At 37.0% G+C, this 21629-nt stretch overlaps 1 protein-coding gene and 1 long non-coding RNA gene across 5 annotated transcripts; one reads left to right on the forward strand and one right to left on the reverse strand.

Annotated features, from left to right (window-relative positions):
• Window positions 1–214: 214 nt before the first annotated feature.
• LOC127807372 (uncharacterized) lies at window positions 215–7656 on the reverse strand. Of its 4 annotated transcripts, none has more exons than XR_008024659.1 (3): window positions 7065–7656; window positions 1325–5870; window positions 215–603 (listed from the first exon to the last, which is right to left on the reverse strand). It is a non-coding gene; the product is annotated as an uncharacterized LOC127807372 (long non-coding RNA). The 4 variants fall into 4 exon arrangements; XR_008024660.1 differs by having other exon boundaries at window positions 216–418; XR_008024662.1 differs by having other exon boundaries at window positions 219–603; window positions 1325–1847.
• A 3377-nt stretch (window positions 7657–11033) lies between these two features.
• LOC127807355 (receptor-like serine/threonine-protein kinase SD1-8) lies at window positions 11034–21050 on the forward strand. The gene is given in 11 exon segments (XM_052345116.1): window positions 11034–11471; window positions 11473–11633; window positions 11750–12516; window positions 12655–12825; window positions 12916–13106; window positions 13283–13493; window positions 13589–13826; window positions 14307–14457; window positions 14524–14884; window positions 15005–15272; window positions 20114–21050. Coding segments are annotated over 9 exon segments (2568 nt in total). The 5' UTR covers window positions 11034–11105; the 3' UTR covers window positions 14836–14884; window positions 15005–15272; window positions 20114–21050.
• Window positions 21051–21629: the final 579 nt, after the last annotated feature.

Genomic DNA, 21629 nt, shown 5'->3' on the forward strand with positions numbered 1-21629 from the left:
CGCCAACTGGGTTTGCGGCGAACTTTTTATCCCATTTATCTTGGTATTTAGATTTGTCGGCCCAAAAGCGTGGTACAATCATTGCTTGGGTCAGGTTTCAATATATTTAAAGGTTTCGAAATGGAGAACATAACTTTTCTACCTTTTGTTTACTTATTTGTTAGCAGATGATTTCTTTAGCCGCATGCTTCTAGGACGTAATAATAGTTTGTTTCGGGTGCGCCAGTAGTATCAAAATATTGTTGTTGAAAAAGTTGAAAATTTAGTAGTGATACCATAGTTTCAAGATGTACTAACATCGATCTTAAATTTCCTAAACTGGGAACATGGACCCGACCAAGAAGAGAGATCAACTCCAGGCTTGAGCTCATACTGTGTAGCTGATAGCGTTACCACATTTCCATCGAAGCTTTACTTCCTGCTTAGATACACATGAAAGCAAACATTCACAGGCGAGAATCCCGCCAATGATACGCTGCAAAGATTATAAACAACTTCAGAAGAGATGCAATTGCCACGGGAATTCCACGACTAGTGACACCCACGATTCTCCATCTCCCAACGGATTGGGCTTCTTTATCCATCCCATAATTGTAGTTTAATCTGTCCCACGGACTCATAAATATTTATACATTTATATGATAAATATTAACTTAATAAAGGGTTTTTGTGCCAAGCAGCTGTTATTAAGCTAGCAGCAGGTATGAACCCTTTAAAACTCCCAATCTGATCAGCAAGATCATAAACGCTAGAGATCAGTGTGAATAGGCCCTAAATCGACTTAAAACTAGATAAAACTTTTAAAGATGTTTATAAATTCTCTATCCCCTATGCTTCTGCTTAGCCTTTAGAAAAGTTATAATAAAATTATAAAATTTTCAATTTGTGAAATCCTGTAGAAAAACAGTTACCAAGAAAAAAAAAAAACAGTAACCAGGAATAAATTCTTTTAGCACAAACTAATATTTGTCAAAATCCATCTTTACCACAACATTTCACAAATTAAAAATTGATACATTCAGTTTCAAAATAATAATTTTAAATTGTTATAAATAATTTGTGACGATTTTTTACAAATTAAAAAAGAGCAAAACCAAAAAAGATTGTCACGCTATATTTTTGGAATTTATTTCGAATTTCAAAGTAAAAAAAAATTATATTTTGAAAACAAGTTCTATATTCGATAAGGATTTACAAATTTTCCCCGGTAGAAAGATATACTAATCATAATTATAACTTGATTGAAACTATTTTACCACAAAATTTCACTAACTAATTTTTTTTTAATTTTGAATTTTAAATTTAAGAAAAACTCCATCTTTACCTTCTGAGTGCTGGCATTGCCAACCTTTTTGGTAAGGTCCTCAACAACATATGCAGTCTTCTGTTTCAATGAACTGCAAAGCTGCGACACAGGTTTCTCACAACATTTTTCTGAATGTCTAGTAACCATCTGTCGAAAAAGAAATAAAAGACCGACAAGAAGTTAAACAGCCTTCCCGGACATTATAAATGTAGGAGAACGTTAAACCAAATGGTTAGGGCCATAGTTATCTGGTTTGTCGAATGCAGTGCGGGGACGTCTTTGTGCCAGTTTGCCCAAAACATGGTCCTGGAGGAGTAGGCTTCTTCGTTTGTGACGTCAATTGATGGTACTTTTTGCTGCACATGAACCAAGACTCACGGACTCATAAACAATTGTGAGTTGAAACAAAGGTTATATATTTAACCTTCATAATTCATACTTAGTGTCGAGAATCTTATGTTGCCAGCATCGGACATGGGCCTGGGCCCCACCCCCTCCCCCAAATAGTCCCCTGCATGCCGACGCGGGCAACAGAACAAATCTGCCCATAGTGTTTATACAGAAGTTAATATATATTCTAAATTTTCCCCTCCCTCGCTCCCTCTATGTTCATGCTGCGATGTTATTCATGGAAAGATTGACTTGAGCCATTTAGGGATTTAGAGAGCAGTGGCGATAGCAAAAATGGAAACCCCATATCACCCCCATCACCGGTGACAGAGCAGAGGTTGAAACCTATTGGGAGCAAGACAACCGCAATCCAAGAAAGCCCAGGGTGCCCAAAAAACCTTGATTTGTGGGGAGTGCGAGTGTGGGGCATTCTGAGAGGGCTAACTCTGATTTTGTGTAAAGGCTTCCTCGTTCTGTTGCAAGATTGCAAGAGGGCGCCAACACACCACATTCCAATGTGCACAAACTAGAACCTGGTTCCCAAGTAAGGGAGGCACAGCTGGTAACTATGGTTAGAACCGCACACGAAAATGACAGACCACAAGAATGCTGATATGGCTCAATTTATTTTTGCTCCTCTGAGTCACCTTGGAAACTTTACCCAACTAAGCATGCAATTTTAAGATTGGCAAGTTTCGTAAACATATAACTAAGTGGTAAAGCTAACTGGCATCTCACCCTTGCTCCCTCCCCTCCCCGTTGCTTCTCCCCCACCAACCCCCCCGGGGGGCCCGGCTTTCTTTGTTTGTGGAAAGAAAGGTGGATGCATAATCCAATTGTAGTTATGATATTTTGCATCTTCCTTGCAAGTATCTTAATTGTTAATTCCAAAAACTAGTCATCTTTCCCCCTTGATATTTATGCCAGTCTCTAAAAGGCCCTAATTGATAGACTCGTGCCTCCATTAACCTCATAGGGGAAACAAAAAAAAAAAGCAAAGAAAGGAACTCATGCCCGACTTAGAACATCTCAAGTGTCATTAAAATAAAGCTTATAATAACCACTTAACATGTACGAAACTCTTTATAAATATGATGTAAGCAAAGGCAAGCAGGTCTTTTTCAAAAGAGGATAAATAATAAACAATAAGAAACAGGGTTTGCTAATTTAAAAGCAATTCATGACACTGTCACCATCCAGGTAGAGAAACGGCCAACAGAAAAGGGAACCGTAGGGAAAAAAATCCAAAGAGTGTGTGCAACTCCAAAAACGCTTTCAGAGATTTATGTAACGAACACATGACAAAATTCAACCAACAGTAAGTTATTCAGTACAATATGAAACTGAAATACCAACGTGACTCTTAAATAATTAATAAAGTTTCAACAAGGACAATTGTGGCAAAAATAAGAGAAGGCCACAAGACAATATTGAGACCACCAAACACATGACACATAGAGAGATGGAAAATGAGAAGGTTTTTACTATGTTTGAGGTAGTTCGGACAACGATTTTGTGAGAGTAAATTGAAATTGCCCTGGATAAAATCTGAAAATTTAGACAAACCAAAATTTTGTGTTAATTTTCTGAAGTGCGAAGGTATTTTAGAAATTGACTTTTGTGACAGTTTTTTTAGCAATTTAGTAGCTAAACTGAAATTTTATATTTAAATGTCATTTAAAGCAATAATGACACGCCTATTGAAATAAAACAGGCAATTTGATGTATCAGCCGTACAGTTTAATTGTGGCAGTAATAATGCAAATTTATTAAATAGGGTTTTGGGAGAACCACTCACATTGACTGTTAATCGATATTTAAACCCACATTTCTCAATCCACATGCCAGCCCTTAATGGAAAATCCACCATGCTTTCCAAGCACATGATTTCTCTTCCAAAACATTTATCCTATAATTCTGGAAAATTTTCCCAATTTTTCTGATACTTTTTCCTCTTTTTCTCCCTCCTTTTCTTTATTTTTTTTATTTCAAGTTTATCCCACCCCACGCACCATGGGACTTCTCCTGGGGCTTCTGCTTCCAGCTGGTTACTGCTGCGGCTGCTTCTCTTTTTTTTTTTTTCTCTTCTTCCTCTCCTCTTCTCCTTCCACTACTTTTCCTCTTTATCTTGTTCTTTCCTCCACGATAGTTGTCGCAACCATCTGAGTTCTTCCAGACTAGTTGAACTCCAGCTCCTCAAAAATCTATCAAATCCCTCTGTTTTTCTCACAATTTCACTCAACTGGACCCCCTCTTTCTCACCCTCTTCTTCTCTCTTTAAATTTCTCATTCAAACACTTGGAATCAATTTAAATCTGGATTGATTTTTGCCTCAACCCTTGAACCATAGACCCCTATTTACACACAAAATCCCACCACAGGCTTGCCATAGGGGCACCAGAGCAGTGTGGCGGTGAACTGCCACACTGCAAATTTCCAAATTTCTAAAAGTTGCAATGTGGCCCCTTCAGTCTAGTTATTTTCCTTTTTGCCCTTATATCACAGCATCCTCATTTGGGAATTTACACTGGGGCCCATGTGAATTAAAATTCCATTTGTATCTTTAAAACTTGGAAAAAATTACACCAATACCCCAGAATTAATTGGAATTTTCCATCAATGCCCCATTAAATTTACAAAAAACATCCTCCTTAAGTAATAATAAAAGAGTTTGGGCCCCATTTTATGATTTTTCCTCCAGAAATAATCTTCTAAAATTAATTTATATAAACCCAAAAATTGATTAAAAACCCTGGGTACTACAATCTCTCTATATATAATATAATTTATTACATAACATTTTAGTTTTTTTTTTTCTTTTTGATGGAAATTTTAGTTTTTACATACACTTATGTACATTTTATTATCATTTTGTATAGAAAAATAAAGTGCATATATATCCCATAATATCAAAATCTATATTATGTGCATTTTAGTCTAAATTATGTTATTTTGATAAAAATCTATATAGCGTACATTTCAATTTGAATTATACTATTTTGTTAAACTTTGGATGCTACTGTAAGAAAATGATATATTATTTTATTAAGTATTGTTTTTGTCTATAACTTAATATTCTTACATCCTTTAGTCCAAAATTTATTTATTATAAATATTTCTACTAAGTTAAAAGTTCCTAATTTCTAACTGATGTTTATTTCTTGTTCACCTATTCACTGTACAGCAGCATCCATTATCTCACTATGAGGGGTCAACTACATGAATTCTAGCTCTTCAACCATTTCTATCTATAACCTTATCTTCTGTAAAGTTCTTATAAGATATAACTAATAGCCATCCCTAATTGCCTTCTGCCCAAGTTTTTCTTAGTCTTCTACCTCTTTTGCTAGATACTCATTCCATTCCATCACCTATTAAAAATAACAAACATATATGTTGAAGTTTTGCATTGAGTATATTCTAGAAGATCAGAAAGAATCAGAAGAAACCAGTTAGCTAGATTGATGACATAACCAGAAATGAGTTAGTTAGGTTAGTTCTAATTAAGTCGGTTATGTAAGGGTAAAATAGACCTTGTGTTGGTTTTAAAATACCCTTGTAATTTCAACTCTCTATAAATAGATGAATAGGCAGACTGTTATCATGATCATTCATTTTACTTTCTGAATACGAGAGAATTGCTGTGAGAGGAAAGGATTGATTAGAAGAAGTTCTTTGTAATATCGGTGAAGGCAGTGTACTCATGTGATAGAGAGTGGAGCAGGTTTCTTGTGTACTGATTCAAGATTGGAATTCTAGTGAAATTGCTTTCGGACTGCAGCTGGATGTAGGGCTGTTTACACAGCCTGAAATTGCTCTCTTTTGTGAATTGGTTCTCTTTCCCTTATTCTCTTACTGTTTTATATACTGTTTTTCAATTCTGTTGTTTGCGTTTGATATCGAGAGAGTGCGTGCGTGAGATTGATATTGAATTAAGAAGATCCTAGTGCTCCTAATCTTAACAATATATACCATTAATATCAAAAATAGTGCCCTGATACCTCAAGTACAAGTATTATACCATAGCAAATACCAAGTAAAGGGGTCTAGAATGATTTTAAAGATCAACAGGTCATCTTTATTGCATACTGTGACCTCCTATAGTTGATGTGCATTGAACATTGAGGAGTACCTGGTCAAATATCAATTCTTTTGTTCCACCAAGCCATTTCTCCTGGTGGAAAATGTGATAATTTTCTTAGAGAATATGTCGTGTTAATTGTTTGAGATTTCTAAATACATAATTAGAGCATTATACCTTAAGGGTAATTTAGGATTATAAAATCTGAAAGGACTTCATAACACCAAATTGGACTTCTAACTGTTATAATAGTATAGTTGTTTGCATTGCAGCATTAAAATAACTTTATTCAATGCTGGAATAGAAATGAGATTCAGAATCAAATTCAGATTTCAAAATTTCCCAATGGAATGAGCATAATACAATGCAATTTCCTTCAATGCCAGCGCAATAGCATAACTAAATTTAAATAAGATCTCAAATCATTTTATTTTATAAAAAAATGCGAAAGTTCTTATTAAGATTAAGCTAAAGCTCAGAAACTACCCCAAAGAACACAAATACAACCAGCAAGATCCGAAAAACAAACACCTAGACATCAGAGCAGATGCAAACTATTAACACAAATCAACTAAAAACCGGCAGATTAAGAGACAAGGCAAACCAAAACAGCACAGCCTTAAAGTAGCAAGCACAAAGGAACCACAAAACAAGACAAAATGGAGACTCTATCCATGATAGCACAAATAAAAATTACACCAAAACCAGCCACACTGAGCACCAATAACTCACACGATGAACAGAGAAACAGTCAAAAGAACAGTCCCTACAAAAAACTCCTAGGTGCAAACCAAAACAGAGAAGAATGCTCAAGAACTCAACCTCTAAATCAAGAACTCCCAAACCAGACCAATTCCCAACACAAGCAATTATTTTCACAAATAAAAGAATAACAAAAAGAACATGGAAAGTTAATCAAAATCAATTTCTCCATACTGAATTTCTAATAGCATGAATTCATCGTCACAAGAGCTACAGGAATTCTAGATTTCTAATCATGCCAATCAATATCTAATCGCAGATAGCATGAATCATACTAAAATTATTATTATTCAGGCAAATTTATTCTCCGACATAGGTAACAAGAATTTGAAACCACTCCAATCATGCCAATCAATATCTAATCTCAGATAGCATGAACCATGCTAAAATTATTATTATTATTCAGGCAAATTTATTCTCCGACATAGGTAACAAGAATTTGAAACCACACATGTAGCTTTGATTAAATAGAGAACAAAAATATAACGAGAACAAGTACTTGAAATCCCAAATCCGGAAACAGACCTTTGTCGATTGACTCATCGCATCGAAAATACAGGATGCCTGCGGTTGTGAGGACCTGAAACCTCACTACAATCCTCTTTAACGACGCCGCAGCACACCATGTCGAACCACTCCTCCGCACCCCTATTCCTCACGTCCGCCTCTTAGACGGCCCGTCGCCTTTCATTTTCGACGGGTCGGGGCAGCATGAGACCGGGATTTGACTCACGAAATTGAGGCAAATGGTGAGGAACCTCTCTTTGTCGATCCTAGCATTCCGCGCCGACTTTGACCATTCGAGGTCGAATGCTTTAAGGCGCCTTGACGGTGGAAGAGGATTTAGGTCATTTGAAGGCAGTGAAGAGTTTGCGGTAAAGGGAGTTCGAAATTAGGACTCTGGAGGTTCCATTTGGGGGCTAGGAAATTGGAGCTGTCTTTGAAACGGGATGACGAAGAAGGACGGTTTGGGGATTGGCGTTGTTTCCCCCGATTGCATGCCGATCGCTCTCTGTTTATCGTTTTGATTTCTGACAAGGAATGTATCTTCTTCCTGTTCCGGAGGCCGCCTGAGCAGAGAACGTAGTGTTAGGTTTTCGAAATTAGAATTTGTAACAAAGAGCGGCATTAATTTGACTAAGCTTTCGGCAATAATGGTCATACACAAGGCTAAATTAGTAAATTAATCTTCTGCCGATTTACGGTTACACCTTTCGGAAAAAAAAAAAAAAATCTTTAAAAATTTCTATTTGCAACTAATTTTTTTATTTTTCGCAGCTAGTAAAAACTCACTTTTTCCTTTTTATCCTTTATAACCATATTAATAATTCTTTACAGTCAATATTTTTCAAAAATACCATCTTTTATTACCATCGTATATAGCCATAACCATCTCCACACAGTCATATTTAAAATACATCTTTAAACCCCAACAATTCGAATCGTCGATTGGTGTTTGCGACGAATACGAGTTTTATAAGAAGGTAGAAGACTGCAAAATTAAAGATAGATTGTGTGGATGTGGGTGTAATTGTGGGATGCCTCTGCAAAATTAGAGGCATCATCGCGACCGCCACCATCACAATCGCAAGCTAAGGTTCTAAGCATAATAGGGGCAATCATACCCCCTGACATGGGGATCCTTGAAAGCCTTCAAACCCTGGGGTTCAGGGGCCATCAAAGGCAGTGGTCGTCGGTGAGTATGGTTGCTTCCTCAGCGATCTCCGACGACTTCCCTAACCATCTCCGATTCTCCAATTGTGTATTTGTCTATGTGTGTGTCTGTGCATGCGTTTGAATGCATCGCCATTGTTTTACTACTCTATGGTTGTATTTTCATCCATTTTTTGTTTTCGTCACATCATTTCTAGCATTCTTGACCACATCGTCTCCAGTATGAATGGACAACTAGCTACGTATGGCAACTGGTTGGCAACTATTGAGGGAGAAAGTGACTGCAATACTGTGAGTAAAAATGAATTTTCAAACGAGAGTATTTTAAGTATATTGAAAGGTGATTGTGGAGAGCAAAATGGGTGGCTGACTTGGTTGTTCCAGGCCAAGTCAATTCGGGTCAAATTTTAATAAATTATATAAGGAGTATGGTTTGTAGATCCAACTCAACTCAAATTGGCTTTTATAACATTATTTATTATAGTAGTGTTTGTTAATTAAAATATGGGATGGAAAAGATCTGAGAAACATTTCAAATGTTTGTCATTTCCAACGCGTTTATATAACTTACATTTTTTAAAAAAATTTCATGTGACTTCTTATCTTACCTTTTACAGATAAATTTATTTGATATTTTATAAATAAACCTAAATTATTCATATGTCAATTATAAGATAATCAATTCCATTTAATATATTTTTAAAATTTAAATTTATTAAGTCTTATTTTTAAAATAAGGTTAGTTTTAAAAAATATATTTATTTAAGTCTTATAATTAGTGTCATTTAATATATTTTTAAATTGTCATATGTTTTAGCTATTTTTAAATTTTAAAATTTTCTCTCTATATATATTTTATTATCTAATACAAATTTCTTTCACCATTTTTTAAATTATTTTATTTAATTTTATATTTTATTATCTATTACAAAAATATGTTTTGGTAATTTTTAATTATTTATATGAAATTACTATAATTCCACTAATAATTATTTTTACTTTCTAAGTCTTTTTAGAATTTATTTTTGAACATGAATTTAGAAAATAAAATGCTATTTTTAATTTTAATTTTAAATTTTTAACAATTTACATTAATCATAAAACACTATTTTGAATGAATTTAGTAATATAGATATTTTAGTAAAAAAAAACTCTTATCTTAGTATTTATTATATGTATTTAACAAATATATATATAAAAAAGTACAATTCTTAATAAATTCTAAAAATTTTAACAAACAATCTGATATAAATTTTAAAATGTTTTCCAACTTTATTTTGATCATTCCATATTTTAATTCAAAAAATATTCAAATTTTATTTTGATAGTTTCTTATCTTACTCATTTCAACAAACGTTACCTATATAAGAAATGAAGATACATTTACTTTGTGATTTGTGCTATTGCTTCTTTTTGGGAGAGAGAAGAGTAAAAGAATGTTTTTCTACTTTTTGGTTAGTAAATAAGATTATATCACACTTGAAATTTAGGGGAACAACAATTAAAATAAAAGTTATTATATAAAAAATGATAAAATCCTAAAATTATTATGTGTGTTGTATATATATATTGTCGAGATATAACAATAAATTTATAATTATGAAGAGTGTTCATAAATTCTAATCTTCATGAGATTTATAAAATAGAAAATGATTAGGGGTGTGAGGTGTCTCTTATGTGAGCTTTTATATATTTAAGTTAATTTTAATAAAAAAAATAAAGAAATATTTAAATAAATTATGTAAAAATTTTGACATACTTTGATAAAAAAAAATGACTTTCTATGTATAGAAATTAAGACTGACAAGTGAAAGAATATATACGTCATTCAAGACTGATAAATTGACTTATTCATAATAGGTCTTAATTTAAAGGACTCTCAGAAACTGTATCTTTTGGAACTCGAGAGCATCTCTCAAGGGTACCCAATAAAGGCCCTAAGAGGGTCTCCTGAGAATTAATAAGTTAGGAAAGTTTCCAAGGCCTTCCTCTTTAAGCTTCTTCTTATTAGATTTGGACTCACTTTCTTAAAACACAAAAATACAAAATGATAAAACTCAAATGAATTATGTGTGTGTGTGTCTGTTAAATGAACAATCAATGAGTATATATGTAAAAATTTAAATTTAAATGACTTTATTTAAATAACATAAATGGATTTAAAATATTATTTAAATTCATTCATTAAATAAATAAAAATGAAAGAAAACAGAATACGTCAATTTATCATTTAACTACCTATATGTAGGTGGAATGATCAATTCGTCTATGTCATGTGGTGTTTGCTTATCAAATCAAGATAGCAATTAATGACAATTTTAAGTTGCTTAAAGACTAGGTTTCTTCTAAAAAAGACTTATATAATAGTATAAGGTCAAATTTGTATAAAATAATCAAATATCTTAGGTTTTCTTCAAGCTTGCAAGTGACCCCAAGGTACAAAATTTTAAAACCGACGTAATAAACCACTTTATTTTACGGTAATACGTAGAATGTGAAAGATTTAGTCAGAGTTAGAGATCCGAAAGTCAACTTCTTTTTGTCGTTTTCTACGTGGGAAGAACGAAAACTATGCCACAAGATGAGAAAATTGAGATCAAGACTTACAACAGGGAAGTCTTTTTGACTTTCATTATCAGGCCCGAGCCCACGGAATTTAGAATAATTCCAATTTAATTTCATATTAAATTTTATGAGGATTCATTATGATTTGGGTGCCTATTATGATTAATTATTTATTTACCTGTTAACAATAACTCTCCTTGGCCAGCAATTAAGTCTGAGAGTTCTTAAATGAGAGTCTCTCCTTAAAACTTAAAAAGCATCCGATTGAGAGAGAGAGAGAGAGAGAGAGGTAGGGAGAGGTAGGTGGTAGAAGCTTCTGAGCAAAGAATGAGAAATCCCCAATGTTCTTTGTGGATCTTCACCGTTCTGATCACTTTCTTCCCAATCGCAGACGCGGCCACGGAAACCATCACGGCGGCGCAGCCTCTCTTCCCCAACCAAACCATAGTCTCTGCCGGGGAAGTTGTGGAACTGGGCTTCTTCTCCCGGGGAAATTCAAACAAATGGTACGTCGGGGTTTGGTATAAGGACAGTGATCCAAGCAGAACCGTCGTCTGGGTTGCTAACAGAGACAACCCATTGACAAACAGCTCGTCTGGTTCGTTGAAAATCGGCGACGATGGAAACCTTTTGCTGGTTGACGAAGCTGCAAATATAATAGTGTGGTCATCGAGGTCGAACCAGACGAGCTCGGGCGAGCACCGTGGCGCAGCTTCTGGATTCGGGCAACTTAGTTGTTCGGAGAGAAAACGACGTCGATCCGGAGAATTATCTGTGGCAAAGCTTTGACCATCCGACGGACACTTTCTTGCCGGGGATGAAGCTGGGTTGGGATGCAAAAACTGGTCTTAACAGGTAACTAACTTTAATTTTTAAAAAGTAAATTATGAATAAATCATTGCTTCAATTAAGATTGTTTTCCTCAAGCGTGGAGAGCGAGAACCCATAGCGCTCACAACTCTTCGCAACAGGTACCTAACTTCGTGGAAGAGAAATGACGATCCACCAACTGGTGACTATTCTTTCAAGATAGACGTTCATGGATTGCCAGAGCTATACTTGTGGGCCAAAAAAGCAAGAGTGTATAGAACAGGGCCGTGGAACGGATTAGGATTTAGCGGCGTTCCAGAGATGGGTCCCACCTACAACATCAGTTTCATATTTGTAACGGAGAAAGACGAGATTTCATATTCATTTCAGCTGGAAGACAAGTCCCTGAATTCTAGGTTGACTTTGAACACCATCGGCGTTGTGCAACGCTTCGCTTGGATAATAGGTACAAGCCGGAATCCGACCCTCTTCTGGTACTCGCCGAAAGACCAATGCGACAACTACATGGAATGCGGCGTTTATGGTGTTTGTGACATTAATGCTTCACCGGTCTGTAAATGCATCCAAGGGTTCGAGCCCAAGGATCCACGGTCTTGGAAGATGAGAAATGGGTCTGGTGGCTGCGTAAGGACTTCGAAGTTGAGCTGTCATGGAGATGGGTTTTGGCCGTTGAAGAACATGAAGGTGCCGCAGACTTCAACGGTGTTCTCTAACAAAAGCATGAGTTTGTTGGAGTGCAAGCAGGCTTGCATCAGAGATTGCTCGTGCACTGCGTATGCCAATTTGGACATTAGGCAAGGTGGCTCTGGGTGTGTGATGTGGAGCGGTGATCTTCTTGATATGAGGCAGTACGCCGGCGGAGAAGGCGGCCAAGATCTATATGTGAGAGTTTCTGCCGCTGATTTAGGTACGTAGAATCCCTTAACTTCTTTGTTTTAATGTTTCATTGAGCCCAGAGATGAATTTTTTTTTTTGTTTTGAGTAGAATTTGGGTCTCTGGACCATTGTTAAGTAAATTAACTATATATTTCTTTGTTCATTTTAGAAACAGGTGGAAGCATCGGAAACAATAATAATACTAGTAAAACTGGACAAATTGTTATGATCGTCGGCATTGCGGTTGGTGCTGGTGTTTTGCTATTAGTATCAGGCATATGTTTTGTACGACAAAGAAAGCGAATGCAAAGAGCATTGAGAGAAAAGATTCAACGTAGAGGTACCAATGAGCTCAATACTATATATCTCATATTTACATGAGCATGGATTTGCAACAATCTAGCTTTCTCACTCTCATTATCAACTTTAGGTTTACGTAGAAGAAATCAAGATATGTTAATGAGTGAAGGGGTCATAGCAAGCAAAGGAGAGTATTCCAATGAGAGCGCATCAGATGAACTAGAGCTACCATTGTTCGATTTGGACATCATAGCAATGGCAACAAACAATTTTAGCGATGAAAGTCAGCTTGGAGAAGGTGGTTTCGGCATTGTTTACAAGGTAAGTTCATTGCCAGCATGGTAAATAAAAACAACATATATATCTTTGTAATACTACGTGGGGATCACTATATAAATTATAACTTTCTATAGTCATTTGTATATATGATCTTATCTTTTGTAAGACTAACTTAGATCACATCTAACTTACGACAATGCTTTGAATGAAAATACTAGGGTATGTTACCGGATGGGCAGAGAATAGCGGTGAAGAGACTCTCAAAGAATTCTGGGCAAGGGACAAAGGAGTTCAAGAACGAGGTTCGATTGATTGCAAGGTTGCAGCATAGGAACCTTGTGCGCCTGCTCGGTTGCTGCATAGACACGGAAGAGAAGATGTTGATATATGAATACATGGAAAACAAAAGCCTGGATTTCATTTTATTCAGTGAGTCCCTGGTAGCCTTTCAATATACTCATAGAACCAGAAATAGTGGAATTTATGTACACATGTTCATGAATTGGGAAGTGAAAATCTTGCAGATGAAGAGAAATGCTCGTTGCTAGATTGGCAAAGGCGCTTTAACATCATCAATGGGATTGCTCGAGGGCTTCTCTATCTTCATCAGGATTCGAGATTTAGGATCATTCACAGAGACCTTAAAGCAAGCAACATTTTGCTTGATAAAGAAATGAATCCAAAAATATCAGATTTTGGCCTGGCAAGGATTTTTGGTAATGACCAGACTGAAGCAAATACAAAAAGAGTCGTTGGAACATAGTAAGAACAATTCAACTTGCACTCGAGGTTTTTTTTTTTCCCCTTAATAATTGAAGAGAAAAAGAACAACCAGGAGACTTAAAATATTTAATATAGAAAACTTCTTTAAAATTGAACAACAGCCAAGAGACTTAAAATTCCACTTTATAATCTCCACTAGAATCAACGAAGGCTCAAGATCTAATTTCAACTTAATAATGGATGCCCAACTCGATTCCAGTAGATAAGAAATTGGAAAATGGGAAAACTTTACCCACGATAGAGAATACTGTTTTGACACTGAAATCTGGATTAGAGAACTTTGATGATCAATTCACTATAGAAATTGAAAAACCATGTGCTAGCTACGTTCTCACCAAAAATCAGCCAAATTTGACCTAGAATTCTTCGACAGTCTGTTCAAAGCTATAGGAAGGAAACCCAAAAAACCCAGCAATGCTTGAAGCAAATACTGAGTTTTGCCTATATGTGAATGTGCAGTGGATACATGTCTCCAGAATATGCAATGGACGGACTTTTTTCGATAAAATCAGATGTTTTTAGCTTCGGTGTACTGGTACTCGAGATAATAACTGGCAAGAAGAATAGAGGATTTTACAATACTGAGGATGAGCTTAATCTTCTTGGACATGTAAGTGTGGAGCCTTCGCATTTCATCACTTTGTGATAAAAATGCATTGAATGGGTGTTGGTGCAGGCATGGAGGCGATGGAGAGAAGGAGAAGTAATAGAACTAGTCGATCCTGCAACGAGGGATTCGTATTCGCCATACGAGGCGGCTCGGTGCCTACAAGTGGGGCTCTTGTGCGTGCAGGAGCGAGCAGAAGACAGACCATCTATGTCAGCTGTGGTGCTGATGCTGAGCAGTGAAAATGCTCCGTTGGCTCAGCCAAAACAGCCTGCTTTTTGCCTGGGAAGGAACCCTTTGGAAAGAAATTCACTGTCCAGCAAGCAAGACGAGTCATGCACTGTGAACCAAGTCACAGTTACGATGATCGACGGCAGATAGCAGCCGACTGGTGAACTTAAGACTCCTCGAAAGAGTTGGAATTTTCTGAGTAAATATTTATATATTTTCCCTACTTCCTTTTTTTTTTTTGTGAAGATTTACAAATATAGGCTATTGATTCAAGTAAGATTAGTTCAGTAAATAACAATTCAATGCTTTTGGGATACAGTACAGGTAACAAAAGAAAAGACTCAAAATGCCAAAGAAGGCTGTTGCCCGACAGCCCTGGAGATTAGGTCTCCTGAAGACTCTCCCGTAAAGCAATCCCGCAAAGGGAGGAAAGAAGTCCCGAGAGACCTGGAGGTTTCCCAGATACTCTTCCGTGGGGTTTTCCCAATGAAGAAGTGCAAATAGATAACGAAAATCTTTCTAATAATCTCACAAAGGATAAGGCTTATCCATAAGAGTCCAAATCCTTGTCAATATCGAAATACCAGGTATGCTTATCACAAACTCCTAACTTCCTCTATAAATAAGACAATCTTCATTCTTTAAAGGTAAGTCACTACTACCCAAAAGAAAAAACTCTCCTAACTCTTTTGAATATGAAAATCTAACTTAAGCATTAAAGCATTTGCGTAGAGAATGTCCTACACTCTTTGACTGCATTCTTTTTTCGCAAAATCTTGACAACTTGGAGCTGATTTCTTTAATATCTAAATGTATTGTTGTATCTAAGTAATAACAATTGATATCATCTGTGTGAATCTATCAAGAAGCCAATTAAAAAACTCTTGGTGATTGCTTCAACCCATATAGAACTTTGTTTAACCTGCATATCATATCTTTTTCTTTTGTTGAATTCAATCTCGATGGTACTTCCATATAGATTTCTTCCTCTAGATCTCCATGTAGAAAGGTATTTTTCACATCAAATTGTTGTAATTTCCAGCTAAAGTTAGTTGCTAGGGGCAAAAATATCCTTGTGGTATTCATTTTTGCAAATAAAGCAAATGTTTCTAGATAATTCACACCATAAATTTGCCTATAGCCCTTAGCAACCAATCTTGCTTTATATATTTCTAATGACCCATCTGAGTTGTATTTAATTGTGAATATCCACTATTACGATCCAGGGGTAGATTAGTCATTAGAAAACTATTGTAACTAACTAGTGGTTAAGTAGTTAAAATAATACAACTATTTTAGCTGGCAGTTAAACACCTAGTGGGAAGCAATTGCCTTTAAATAAGGCTGTTGTAGAATGGGTTAGACATCTTATAGGATAACAGAAGCTGTCTCTTCTCTCTGGTCTATCTTTTTCTCTCTCTCTCTCTCTCATTATCTCTCGTTCTCTCTTTCTCCCTCCCTTATTCTATCTGTTTTTCCTACATTTAATTCCTTCTCGAAATTCAATTCGAATACCTTCAATTGTTCAAGCCCCAATCTGAGGGCTTGACAAGTGGTATCAACACTAGCGATCTTGGCAGTCGGCGTAGAGGGGATCCATTTCGAAGTGGTGCGGCAGACCCAGGCGATCGCGATTGGAACGGAACTCAAGCCAAGGCAGTGCGACAAACCCAGGGCGGACGTAACTAAAGTGGGGTTCACAACGCTGGAATTGGGTTCGAATCTTGAAGGCAAAGCAGTGCAGGGAATTGAATTCCAGCGATCTTGGGTCGAAAATTGAAGACGACGCAGGTTAGAAGAAACAGGTGTGAAGTGGAAATTGTGATCGGTGCGAAAATTGGAAGTTCGGCAATACTGGTTTGTTGCTTGAAAGGCGAAGCAGACAAGGTGAATTCCTTCAATTGTTCTAGTGATCCATTCTTGCTAATCGAGAGTGACCTAGGACCGATTCGGGTCGTACGGGGTGGACGACCAACTTGGGTGGGGGGGGGGGGGGGGGGGGGGGGGTTCAATTTGGGGGTTCGATTCTAAGGCAGTAGGAGACCGCGATGGACGACGGAGGATTTCCGCAGACAGTGACGATCGAAAGTGGCGGGCGGAAGCTATTCCGGTGCGATTAGGCGTAGGCGATGCTACGCAATCAAGAATTAATCAAGAAAAAAAAAATCAAGATTGTGAATTCCGACCATTGGTCGGTGAGTGGATTAGAAGAAGGCGCTGGCGTGGGCGACGTGGTATCACAAGCGATCAAAGGGGAGTTTAAGAGCGGAATTGGCTAAGAAGACAGTAACGTTCAAGCAACGGTCCAAGGCGAGGAAGAACGACCTAATACCATGGCAGAAGGCACCCGACTGAAGCAACTCGAGAATCGCATGGAGGCTTTGGAAGTTGACATGTCGCACATGCAGGAGGACGAGGCAGCCATGAAGATTCAGAGCAAGGAAGATATGGCAGCCATTAAGGACAGCATACGCGAGTTGGAGAAGGGCCAAGAAAGGGCAGATCATTATTGGCAAAAGATCGTTAGCATGTTTAACATGTTGTCCGCCCTGCCACAGTCTCGTCTACCAGCGGATTTCCCTCTAAGAACGGGTCCTGAACCGATCTTGGACCAGGATGGCATTTTGCCTAGGTCGGATGGAAGGTGGGAAGCTGAAGATAGGCTTGCGTGGGAGCGGGAAAACCAGGTGAGGGGTGCTACTTCAGTTGTTAACCGTACAGCCATGCCTCGATTGGAAATTCCAATATTTGAGGGGGTTAAACCAAGGTGGTGGATCCGCCATTATGAGAGATTTTTTTGAATTTTATCAAATCAGTGAGGAGAAGAAGGTATCATTTGCGGCCGCGTATCTAAATGATACGCATGGTATCAAGGTTGGTAGCAAGCTGAGGGTGGATTAGTAACTTGGCCTGAATTTTTTGGAAGAATTGTGGGTCGGTTTGGTGAGAAAAGTATGGCGGACGTGGTTGAAGAATTTACCAAATTGAGGCAAGAGGGGTCGGTTGAGGACTACCAAGAGAAGTTTGAAGAGTTGTGGGGCATTACTATGGGTGGCACAACCAAGCTTGACCGAACCCTATTTTATGTCAAGTTTTATTAGTGGATTGAAGGATGAATTATGTTCTATGGTTAAGATGATGGGGCCTACAACATTAAAACAGACGGCCGAGAAGGCAAAGCTCCAAGAGCTTACATTAGAAGCGATTTGCAACTAGTACACAATGGAAACGGACATTCAACCTTTGCTTTATCAACCATTGGAAGGAAATCAAGTGCATGTTAATTCTAAAGTTTATCCCAACTCGGATGCAGCTAAATCAATTACTATAGAGTAGAGACGGAAGTTGGGATTATGTTATAAATGTGGCGATAAATTCAGTTCCTGCCATCGATGCCAAAAATAGTTCCTCAGCATGGATGGAAAAGAAGACAAAAACGAAGAAGAAGAACCCATAGGAATTGGGTAACGATGAAGGCACAACAGTTCTAAATTCTTGGGGACAAGAATTTTCTGAAAGAGGGAGGAATTGTTACAACCCAATGGTAGATTAGTCATTGGGAAACTATTGTAACTAACTAGTGGTTAAGTAGTTATAATAATACAACTATGTTATTACTAGGCTTCACTGGTTTAGATTTCTTTGAAGGAAATTAAGCCTTTCACCCACTTACTCACTCACGGATTTAAACTTAAGAACAAAATTAATGCAATCAACAGAAACAAATGAACAAAACAATGAAAGAAACGCAAACCACACAATAGAGATAGATCTTTATCTTAGTTTGAATTATCCAATATGGATAACCCTACATCTAACCTTCAAACACCCGAGAGTAGTCTTGATTTATTTAGAAATCGATCAATACAATAGTCCCTCCTTAACTAAGTACACACTCTATTCTCTCCTAAGATTACAAAGCGCTATCGATTATCTAGCCTTTCCTCTCAAAGAATACATATGCACTCGACAAAATTTCATACTTCAAATGACTCCTTTTGCCTTCTATTTATAATAGAAGGCAGACACCCCAATACAACTAATCAGATTTAGATAATTCTGGTTTAAACCCCCCCAACTTAAATTAATTACAATTGAGCCACCGCCTATCTAATTAGTCACCTGAGACACTTGACTGCTTCCACTTGGATATAAGACTTAACTCTAAGCAAACTGATTCATAAACTACTTAAGCTGGCAATTAAACACCTAGCGGGAAGCAATTGCCTTTAAATAAGGCTATTATCGAATGGGTTGGACATCTTATGGAATAACAAAAGCTATCTCTTGTCTCTCGTCTATCTTTTTCTCTCTTTCCCATTCTCTCTCGTTCTCCCTTCCTTATTCTATCTGTTCTTCCAACATTCAATTCCTTCTCAGAATTCAATTTGAATTCCTTTAGTTGTTCAAGCCCTAATTTGACGGCTTGACATCCACCCCACTGGCTTCTTCCCTTTGGATAGCCTTACTAGATCTCATGTCCTATTCTTTTCAAGCGCCTGCATCTCTACCCTCATAGCATCCCTCCAATTCTTATTGCTTAAAGCCCCAAATACTATTTTTGGTATGGGAATTGAGCTAATATTGGTGAGAAAGATTTTATGACTAGGAGACAATTTTTATAGGACATGAATAGGTGCATGGGGTGTTTTGTGCACGTTCTAATTCCTTTGCAACTAGCAATAGGTAGGTCACTATCACTTGAGTTAGATATATCAGCAATAGGTTCAATTCCATTAGGAGAGATGGAAGTAGAAGTGATTACGTCATTATGCTCAACGTCAAAACCAGGTGTTGATTTAGATGCTTGAACATGTGCTAAATGAGAAGTTGGTCTCTTTCTTCTTGAGTATACCTGAAATGGATGGTGTTTAGACTCCTGAACTGAAACTTCTTGTATCTGTTCTTGAGTCTTGGATGCAAGTTGTAAGATGCAACAGTAGGTTGTATGTGTTGAACACGGGAAGGTAATGGAGACAGAAACTCAAGAAGAAATAGATCTCTATTCTTTTCCTCAATTATTGAGGTTTCCCCTTAAAGTGAATTCTGAACAAAATATTGATTTTGTTAAGCAAATGCAACATCCATTGATACAAAGAATTTTTGAGTTGGTGGATGAAAACATTTATACCCCTTTTGAGTAGGTGAATATCCCACAAAAATACATCTAAGAGCTCTATGATCAAGTTTTATCCTTTGTTGAGAGTGTAAATGAACAAATGCTACACACCCAAATATTCTAGGTATAAGACCATTAGATATTAAAACTTGTGGAAAGAATTGAGACAACAATTGGAGAGGACTTTGAGAATTTAGATCGGTTTATAAGATGAGTAGCAATTAAGATGGCTTTCCCAATATTGTTTTGGAACATTCCTTTGAAATAGGAGAGCAATCAAGTTTTTTTTATTTTGTTTGGGACTTTCAGGTCCTCTCCCCCCACTGTACCTCTCGCCAACTACAAAGCTCTTCGAAGGCAGCATGAGGAGACTGTGCAAGCTCTCAAGGGGGATGGCATGTTTATCCCAGAATATCATACCTCAAAAGATATTTCTGTCAAGCACTCAAAATGGGAGATTTATTAAACTCAAGAATCATTTTATTCGTGATTTAGTTAACAAAGGAGAAATTTGATTGGAGTTTATCAAGACAAATGAGCAAACTGCAAATGTATTCACCTAAGCCGTAAAAAAGGAAAAACTTGAATGGTTCAAGGAGCAACTGAAAATTACAAATTAAGAGCGATTGATGGAAATGTAATTTGCAATTTTTTAGAAGCATTAAAGACGTAGATAAATAAGAATAACTCTTTGATTCTGTATAAGGAAGCTTAAATGTCTTTCTAGAATTTTCTAACATCAAGTATAAAAGAAATACATTTGGTTCAATATTAATTAATGAAATATCAGCCTAAAAATTCAAGAAAAACAACTCTCTAATGTGTAACTCTGCAAACCATCGACTTATTCTTCTTTTTCTTCATTTTAAACCCATCAGAAATATTCTAGTAGTACAACAATATTTTTTTTTTAAAAATCTAACCTATAATGACGTAATAAACAAGAAGATACTCAGAATTTATTACATTCGGCTGGCCTTCTCGTAACATCATTACTTTTAACTTGCAAGCTTAATTTAAAAGAAATAAATTGAGAAAGACCACATAAAGCCGACCATGTGAACATAATGGTCAAGTTGATATGTTGTTCCAACATGGGAATGATTGCTCAATAGGATATATAGATCTTTAACTAATAAAAACCAGCAAGAACGTTTATTAGCCTAAGATGTTCACAGGGCCAGCCCAAGGCCCAGTGGGGCCCTAGGCAATAATAAATTTTTTTGGAGAAGGGTGGGTGTTGTATTTTTTGGAGGCTCCCAATTTTTTATTTTTTTTTGGATAAGGGGGGGGGGGGATGGGGCCAATTTTTTTTTTTTGGTGAGACGGGGGATGCTTTGTTCTCTCAAGTGGCTGCTGCATCTTTCTTTGTTTGTGTGTGTGTTTTGGGGGGGGGGGGGGCTGTATTTTTTGGGGGGCCCAACTATGCCTTGGGCCGGCCTCATGTCCAGAATACGCTCATTAGGGGCTGAATTTTGCAATCCAGAGAACTGAAAATGGTTTAGTCACACTCAGCGACTGAGTCAACTCCCTTTGCTGACAGGGATTACCTTAAGAATATGATCGAGAAATTTGAAATCAAAATTAAAAACCAGGGAAGACTATGGACTTTCATGCTCATGCTTACAAGTGGGCACCACTCTCTCCGGTAAGTCATAGACTCTTCAACAACCCCTTAATCAGTTGGTGAGAGGAAGATTTCTTGTGCGTTGAAGAAGGTTCCGCCAGCTTAGTTTGAATGGAAGTTTTGGTTTTTATGAGATAAAATTCTGATAGAACGTCCTCGTTTTATCAGAAAGAGGGCGGGCCCAAGGCATAGGCCTTA

This window comes from Diospyros lotus, chromosome 8, assembly GCF_014633365.1.
Source record: "Diospyros lotus cultivar Yz01 chromosome 8, ASM1463336v1, whole genome shotgun sequence".
Taxonomy (NCBI): domain Eukaryota; kingdom Viridiplantae; phylum Streptophyta; class Magnoliopsida; order Ericales; family Ebenaceae; genus Diospyros; species Diospyros lotus.